The sequence below is a fragment of the Cornus florida genome, unplaced genomic scaffold, assembly GCF_030987335.1.
Source record: "Cornus florida cultivar Cherokee Brave unplaced genomic scaffold, ASM3098733v1 CherokeeBrave_3.0.0_Hap2_Chr03, whole genome shotgun sequence".
Lineage (NCBI taxonomy): Eukaryota > Viridiplantae > Streptophyta > Magnoliopsida > Cornales > Cornaceae > Cornus > Cornus florida.
The window spans coordinates 13,552,122-13,561,034 of record NW_026775573.1 but is presented as its reverse complement, the minus strand read 5'-3'; the positions used below and the strand labels follow the sequence as shown (position 1 = coordinate 13,561,034).

General features: G+C 35.6%; 1 protein-coding gene and 1 non-coding gene across 2 annotated transcripts; both read left to right on the top strand.

Moving 5' to 3' along the window:
* The first annotated feature begins 465 nt into the window (after window positions 1-465).
* TRNAF-GAA (transfer RNA phenylalanine (anticodon GAA)) lies at window positions 466-538 on the top strand. Its single transcript has one exon. It is a non-coding gene; the product is annotated as a tRNA-Phe (tRNA).
* Window positions 539-5,457: 4,919 nt separating this feature from the next.
* On the top strand, window positions 5,458-8,663 carry LOC132299547 (S-adenosylmethionine synthase 3-like). The gene is made up of 2 exons (XM_059796245.1): window positions 5,458-5,615; window positions 7,229-8,663. The coding sequence occupies exon 2, from the start codon at window positions 7,233-7,235 to the stop codon at window positions 8,412-8,414; it is 1,182 nt and encodes a 393-aa protein (XP_059652228.1). The 5' UTR covers window positions 5,458-5,615; window positions 7,229-7,232; the 3' UTR covers window positions 8,415-8,663.
* Window positions 8,664-8,913: the final 250 nt, after the last annotated feature.

Sequence of the window (8,913 nt, the reverse complement as noted above, 5' to 3'; positions counted from 1 at the left end):
CCATAGCCTTATTTACACCGAGTTCACGCTCGCGTTCAACACCAAAATTCAAGATTTTATTGCCAAACATAAGTTAACCAGTTGCTCGGTTGAATATAATTTACTTAGACTGGACTTGTGTAAATGCCAGTACTTTGTCATATACTTATTGACCTTTCACTTCATGCTTTATGCTGGACAAATCAATTTTTAATATAGTATGACTAATTACCTTTAAAATTAGAAAGTTTGGGGCAAATCCCAAACCTTCACAAGTTGACGATTTGAGCTGAGTCAACTCACAAACAACATGGACTGAGTTTATGTTAAATTTTCTAAGCTTGTAGTAATCTAAGTTGAGTCAAAACACTCTTGCTGAGTTTATGTTTAACTCACCTTGATTAGATTTATTTGGAACCATAATCCTTGTGGTTTAAATATTCTTTTTATTTTTATATAATTTTGGTTGTGCTGATAAGAAATCAAGCGGGGATAGCTCAGTTGGGAGAGCGTCAGACTGAAGATCTGAAGGTCACGTGTTCGATCCACGTTCACCGCAATCTCCATTTTATGTTTTTGTCCTTTGTTCACATGGGCTTTTTGGCCCACACATTTCTCATTAATGCATTGGAGTCACGGGCTTTTTCTAATGACACTTTCACATGGGCTTTTCCACTGATGGCCCACATATTCTCATTAATGCATTGGGTTCACGGGCTTTTCTACTGACACTTTCACATGGGCTTCAACATACCATATCTATAATTCCCATAAAACAATATGGTGTACATTTGCGCAACACCTAGTCACAACATATTACAATGAGTTGCCACAATGTAATAATACCACATCTCCGTTACTATTATATTTTAAATTTAATATTATTTAATTTTCATTTAGTGTTGTTGCTTGAGTTTTATATCACTATTGATTTAAATGTACCCAAAGATAAAAGATCCAAATATGCATTAGAAATGTTCTGGATTTTTTTTTACGTACACGCTATTATTTTTAGATGATTCTAGACCATTGATATTTGGCGGTCAACATTAATTTATACTCTTTGTAGAGTTTTGTTACTGGAGCACTAAACGAGATGTAATAAATTAAGATATCAACCACAAATATGAGGAACCTAAAGAGGTGATCTGAATGAAGGATGAAAAGTAAACTAGCGAATATGATTTGTGGTGAAGCTAGCTAGGGATGCTCGTCTCAGAGTTAGTAAATGAATTTGTTTTGCCCTTAATGTCTGCTATGAATCTGGTAAACACAATCCTGGTACCAAAAGTTGTAGGTCATGATTTCTCTAATCACCTCCGGCGTCAATTATTTCATTTCACCATGCGTTATTGTGGTGTGGCATGTCAAGTTGCTAACACAAGTATTAAATGCATTCGACTAGGCAATAATAGCGGTGGTTGAAAACATTAATGGCTCTAAGCAGAGCATTAATGATGATTATAAGGGTGTTTATCATAGCACATGTTCACTATTCCTTTAGCCAGTCCTATTACTTGTGTTAAGCATTTTCTGACTTATCACCCACTAATATTCCAGAATCCTTCCCATGTAATAAATCAAAACATGCAAGAAGACTTTGGCTTGAGGTCACAAGGCGCCATGTGACTATATATATTCTTGAGGTTGGGAAGGTTCCCGGCTAAATCGGAATCAAGTCACTCTCAACTGTTCTTAGAAAATTAGAATAGGAACCAACACCGTTAAAACATAAAATCGAACCGAATTGAAAGACTGGTTTTGGTTCGATTTTGATCCACAATTCTCTTTTGATAATATCATGAAAACAATCTGGTTACTTTTTGATTTTATATATATATATATATATATATATATATTAATGTGGGAATAAACTCACTACCAATCTCATGAATACCAAAGCAAATAAAGTTTTGTGACATGTGTTACATCATTATTTATTAGTATTATGATATATATTAATTATTATGAATATATATATATATATATTAATTTACAATTTGTTTTTTACGGACCTAGAATTAAAATTGAAACCGAACCACAAAGAACCGAACCGAAGCAACGGTTCAGTTTATACCAGTTTACTGATTTCAATGATTTTTTGTACACCCCCAGGTGTGGTGACCTAGAATGATTTCAGGTTTTCAGTAGACACGAGGGTATACCCTTGAGATTCGATAACCTATTAGGATTTTCTTTTGGACTGAGAGGTATTTTCTTGTGGTTTAGTGATTTATCATAATGTCAGAGTTTTTATACCAGAGGGTAATGGGACTTGGCGCAAAGTAAGGGTTTTCTTTTGAACTCGGGAGTGATATCCTCCAAGTTTATTAACCAGGCGTGATGTCATGATTTTCTTTTGATTCCAAGGATAATTGTTTGCCTGGAAAGATTTGGCCGCATGGTTGCCAGGTTGGGTTTCCTTGGCTTTGTAGGCTTAATTTGTTCCATTGGCTTTTTTAATGGCCATGCGGATGGCGTTTTAGGACACTTACGCTCAAGGACGGAGGTACGTTTTTAAATCAGGAGCTCGATGCAAAATATGCATACATACAACATAATAAATATAAAATACAAAAGAAGTTGTAGAAAACTATTCAAATATGCACGTTAAAAAAAAAAAAAAAATGTTAAGAAGTAAAAAAAGAAAAATGAGAGAATTTAAAACGGAAAAAGTTAAGAGTTTCAATTGAGAAATAAAAATTTAATTTATTTTTTTAAAAGAAAATTTAATAAATTTGAAGAGTAAAAAATAAATAAAGATATAATTTTAGGGCCGGTTTTAAAACTTTTCATTTGGCAAATTTAATATAATCTTTCTAAAACTACCCAAATCTACATATGGCATGAAACTGGACTTCTTCCAATTTTATTTTTTTGGGAATGCATGAAACAAAATTTAATTAAATTACCAATAAAAGTGAATGGTAAATCTATAACCTTTATTTTATCATTTTAAAGCAAAAGAATTATAAAGTGACCCATCAAAGGGATAAAAAAAAAACAAGAAGAAGAAGAGTGAGAATCACAGAAGGGTAGGTGGACTTCCAAAGTGGGATGTCCTAAATACTTGATTGATCTTTTGAAATCTATTACCCAAAAGGGTAGGTGACAAGCATACCATGATATGTGAGCTATGTGAAATATACCATGTGATGGTAAGTGGAGTGGCATGGCATGATATAAGTGGAGTGGCATGGCATGATATATGCCATGATATAAAAATACACACACACACACATATATCTTACCAACATGATTTTATTTTTTCCTGCAATTATGATGTGGACGTGGGTCCATGTAGTTTCTTCTTGGACTCTCTCACGTGATGTGTTGATATTTGACCTTTTCAAACTCAAGAATAGTCTAAATCCAAGACATCAATTTCCAAACTCGGACCGAAGTGGAATCGTCTGCTATGAATAGCCTAGAGTGATTTCAATACTTGCATGTGTAATTATTATTATTATTATTATTATTATTGGGACGTGTAATTACTCAAGTAATTGGGACCACTACAATTATAAATAAATATTTGGTGCACCCATTGCATTATGTCTGGGGCTAATTAAATCCATGCACATTAAACATGTGACTTTAATTAATCCGGGGCGTCTTTGTAATTTCAAATTTATTGATGATCAAGTTCAGGGAATCAGGAAACCCTCTTTCTATATGACCATTGTAAATTCAAACTCAATAATAGTCAAAAGGTTGAAGACGCCAATTACCAAGTCCTTTTGTAATACGACCATCATAAATTCAAACTCGAAAACAGTCGAGATTCAAGACACCAATTACATAATTTGTAAGGCACGTGACTTAATTACCGGAGTCGAACTTGTGGCCGCTCGATCGGCTCAATATCAGAAGTATGTGGACGAACATGTCTAGTTTTGTAATTTTGATGGAAGATATGTTTGCAAATTTGGTGACACTGTACATGGATTGGGCATGGATCTGTTTGCCTCTCCGCATGTTCTTGAGCATAATCACACAGCACCTCCATTAACTACGACAAGGGTGTAACTGAGGTGGAGTTGAATTTACCTTACTGTATAAAATAATAATTACGATCATTCGCGTGTTGTGTTGTGTTGTGTTGTGTAAGAAGGAAGAAAGAAATGCGGAGAAAAAATAAAAAAGAAAGAAGGAACTTTCTTTGTTTGACAGATATGAAACAAGGAAAGAAAAGAAAATAGTTCAGTAGAGATTATACAAGAAAATAAAAGAAAATAAGAAGGAAGGAACAAACTTCCTTTGTCGGTAAAAATGATATAAGGAAAGAAAGGAGAATAGGAAGGAAGTAATACACTTCCTTTATTCGGTAGAGATAATACCAGGAAAGAAAAGAAAATAGGAAGAAGGAACAAACTTCCTTTGTTCGGTAGAGATAATATAAGGAAAGAGAGAAAAATAAGAAGGAAGAAACAAACTTTCTTTGTTCGGTAGGGATGATGCAAGGAAAGAAAAATAGGAAGGAAGAAACACACTTCCTTTGTTAAGTTGAGATGATACGAGAAAGAAAAGAAAATAGGAAGCAAGCATAAAATTTCTTTGTTCGGTAGAAATAATACAAGGAAAGAAAGAAAAATAAGAAGGAATAACGAACTTCCTTAGTTCGTAGAGAAATAAAAATAAGAAATATGACCCATCCTTCTCCCTTTACAAACTTTTATCCCTAAAAAAATAACCAATTAAAATTTTCATTTTCATTTTTTGAATATAGTAAATTATGAACTTATTCTCTTTTTTTTCTGTACAACTGAACCGAATAAAAAAATATATATATACAATTTCTTGCATAGGGATGTCTTATCTATCCATTCTTCTCTCCTTTTTATTTAATTTTTTTTTACCGAACATAGCATAAATTAAAGAATAATAATTTAAAAATTGAATTCAATCTTTATAACTGTGGTGATGACCCTATTGTATAATATGTTATGATAGGACCACGACCCTATCATATAAATGAATGCCATAATTTCCGTTCTAAATCACTACTCTAAATTAAATTATTAAATTTTTTTAAAAACAAAATAAAATAAAACGATTTGGATGATCGTGTCTATTTGGATTCGTGTCGAGTCACATGTGATTTCACATCATAATCAATGTTCAACAAAATCAACCACTGAAAACAAATCTCCACTTAACTAAAGCCAAGCTGTTTTAAGTTAAGTCGTCAAGCCAACTAACACATCGTCGGTTGGTGAACGCTCGCAGAGTGCCCAAAAAAAAGGTAAATCGCGGGAAATATATATATCTATATATATATATATATATATATATATATATTATTATCATATATATTTATGTAGTAGTATGTGGTACCACTTATCACCCACCCCAAGCAATCCCAGCCGCTAGATTCAACCATCCAACGGCTAGTCCTCAAAACACAACGACCACTAAATCTGGACCCCACAAAATAAATACTACTAATAATTATAAAATTAAAAAAAAAATTACCATTTTCCTAGATCCAAGCACTCAGATTCCCGACCGTTTCTCTATATATACGTTTCCGAAGTCCCAGCGTAAGAGCACTCGCAAGCATTTTGCAAAAGAGGGACCCTTGATTCTCTCTCCATTCTCTCTCTCTCTAGGGTTTACATTCGTTCATATTTCAGGTACATTTGTCATTCAATTGATTTCTCTTTCAACAAGTTCTGGTATAGATTATTTACTCAAAATCCGTGATTATGCTAGTTGATTGTGAAATTTTTGGAAGTGATTACAGATCTGAGTGTTTGTGACGATGACATGCTTGAAATTGCTTGATTCTGAGTCATTTTATGCTGTTTCCATTTTGTTCACACTTGATCTATATGCTTGAAACTTGCAATTGCAGTTTGTAGTGTTTTCACAGAGTAACGTTTCTGATTCAAAACGGGATCTAATCTTCGGTTTTGACATATTCGAATTTGATATTCATAGATCATACTATATCTTATAGTGGCTATATATAAGTAGTATATAAGTGGATCTAATTTAATTTACCAGTGTCTGTCAAATTCTCTCTGTTGTTCGTTTAGTTTGATGCTCTGGATTTGTTTTCTGGACACTTTCTAGATTAAAAGAAAATATGGTTAATTTTACTCTGATTTGTATGTGTCAGATATATGTTTCCTGAACCTTTTGCAATTGATAAAATATTCAACATTTTCCTTTTTTGGACTTGTAAATCTTTTTTCTTTTCACTTCATGTTCCATTGTTTTTCCCAATATTGTCTGGATAGGTTTGACAGATCTGATCTCATTACCGTATATGGTGCATAATATTTGATATTCTGGCAGTAGCTTTGTGCCCTAATAGGGGAAACAACCGTTAGATTTGACAGATCTGATCATATCACTGCTTGTACAGGGTGGCTAATTTTCATCAGTCTTCTCTTCTCCCCCAAGCACTCTGTTTGCAGGATCAAAAATGAATGCTATGGGCTTTTTTTTATTTTTTATTTTTAATTATATTTTTTAATAGCCATTCCTTTCTTCTCCATTTAAGCACTTTGTGCAGCTTGTGAACTTCATTTTATAGGATTATAATTTTTAGCTATAATGGCCCATTTTTTCAATGCAATTTCTTACATACTTCTTTTTTTTTTTTTTTTTTTTTTTTGTCAATATATTTTGATCTTGATCTGTAAGAAATAATTGTTCCTTTCTTTAATCTATCATCTTGCTAGAATAATACTATAGTTTTGCAGAAAGTATATGTCTCTCCCTAATGATCCACTTTTAGTTTTGTGATCTGGATTTTCATTTGTTAAGTTATTAGGAACAAATTCCTAAACACTCCCTAACTAGAAGTGGTAAAATTGTAGCAATAATTTGTACCTAATAAATGATTCTTCATTTACCGATTTAGAAATCTGTTTGGCAGTGGGTGACCCACACCCGTAAAGAGGTGGAACTCTAGCTGGGCTTCCCTATCTTTTCATTTTGATATTTATGAGTGGGAATAATTCCTTTTGAGGAAAGGCCAAGTACCGTTATGGAATAATTATCTTGTACACACCTTTACTTTGAGTGCAACTTTTAAGCATAAACGTGACTGAAATTCTATGTGACACTCAGTCTATCATACTCCACTAGCAATGGATAATTATTCCTTCCTCTCTCTCACACACGACACACCCACACAATCACACACTATCCTTTTCTATTTAAGGAGCTACTTTGTCCTTTTGTTTTCTAGTCCATCAGGTTTTAAACATCTTGTATGTCATTTTGTGGTCTGCAGAAGAATGGAGACCTTCCTATTTACCTCTGAATCTGTGAATGAGGGTCACCCAGACAAGCTTTGTGATCAGATATCTGATGCAGTGCTTGATGCATGCCTTGAACAAGATCCTGACAGCAAAGTTGCTTGTGAGACTTGCACCAAGACCAATATGGTCATGGTCTTCGGAGAGATCACAACCAAGGGCAAGATAGACTACGAGAAGATTGTACGCGACACTTGCCGCACAATTGGATTTGTTTCGAATGATGTTGGTCTTGATGCTGACAACTGCAAGGTCCTGGTTAACATTGAACAACAAAGCCCTGATATTGCTCAGGGTGTCCATGGTCACCTCACCAAGCGCCCTGAGGAGATCGGAGCTGGTGATCAGGGTCACATGTTTGGATATGCTACTGATGAAACCCCGGAGTTGATGCCCCTCAGCCATGTTCTTGCAACCAAGCTTGGTGCCCGTCTCACTGAAGTACGTAAGGATGGAACATGCCCATGGTTGAGGCCTGATGGCAAGACCCAAGTCACCGTTGAGTACTACAATGACAATGGTGCCATGGTCCCAATTAGGGTCCACACTGTTCTCATTTCCACTCAGCATGATGAAACTGTGACCAATGATGAGATTGCTGCTGACCTCAAGGAGCATGTCATCAAGCCCGTTGTCCCCGAGAAGTACCTGGATGAGAAGACCATCTTCCATCTCAACCCATCTGGCCGTTTCGTCATTGGTGGACCTCATGGTGATGCAGGACTCACTGGTCGCAAAATCATCATTGATACTTATGGTGGTTGGGGAGCTCATGGTGGTGGTGCCTTCTCTGGAAAGGACCCTACCAAGGTCGATAGGAGTGGAGCCTACATCGTTAGGCAGGCCGCGAAGAGCATTGTTGCTAGTGGGCTTGCTCGCAGGTGTATTGTGCAGGTCTCTTATGCCATTGGTGTGCCTGAGCCATTGTCTGTGTTTGTTGACACCTATGGCACCGGAAAGATTCCGGACAAGGAGATTCTCAAGATTGTGAAGGAAAGTTTTGATTTCAGGCCTGGAATGATTTCCATTAATCTAGACCTCAAGAGGGGTGGTGGTTGCAGGTTTTTGAAGACAGCAGCATACGGGCACTTCGGAAGAGATGACCCTGACTTCACCTGGGAGGTTGTAAAGCCCCTCAAATGGGAGAAGCCCCAAGCTTAAGGTGACTGCGAGTGCTTGCAGCTTATCAATAATATCTACGAATCTGCCTATTGTTTGCTTGTTATTGTGTCCATTGTCTGTCTTTTTAATGTCTGTTTATTGTCAATGGAAAAATGTAGGAAGAGGACCTGCCTCATTCATTATCCATGGGAGAGGAGAGCAAAATAGTGATGCTAGGGTTTAGCTGCAGAGCAGCGTGACTGTATTAATGATTAACTATTTGTTTGATTATAATTTTACTTTATTGCTCTTTCCCTTGTCCTTGAATTTCTGAATGCTTTAGTTTTGGACTTTTTAGATGGTGAAACACATCTATGGATGACAACACATTTATAGGGAGGCACTGATAACCCGTGAATTCTCTGGTTCGAACTAATAGTCCTCAACTGTTTTTTTGCTCAGTTTGGGCTTGATGGGCTGTCTCTTGTGTTGTTTTGGGCTTTTAATTAGGTTCAATTACAGGCGTTATTTTGTGTTGTTATTGGACTTCTCATGTTGG

What these genes read in the sequence shown, in the direction of transcription:
- LOC132299547 (XM_059796245.1), top strand. Translation starts at nt 7,233, where the DNA reads ATGGAGACCTTCCTATTTACCTCTGAATCTGTGAATGAGGGTCACCCA.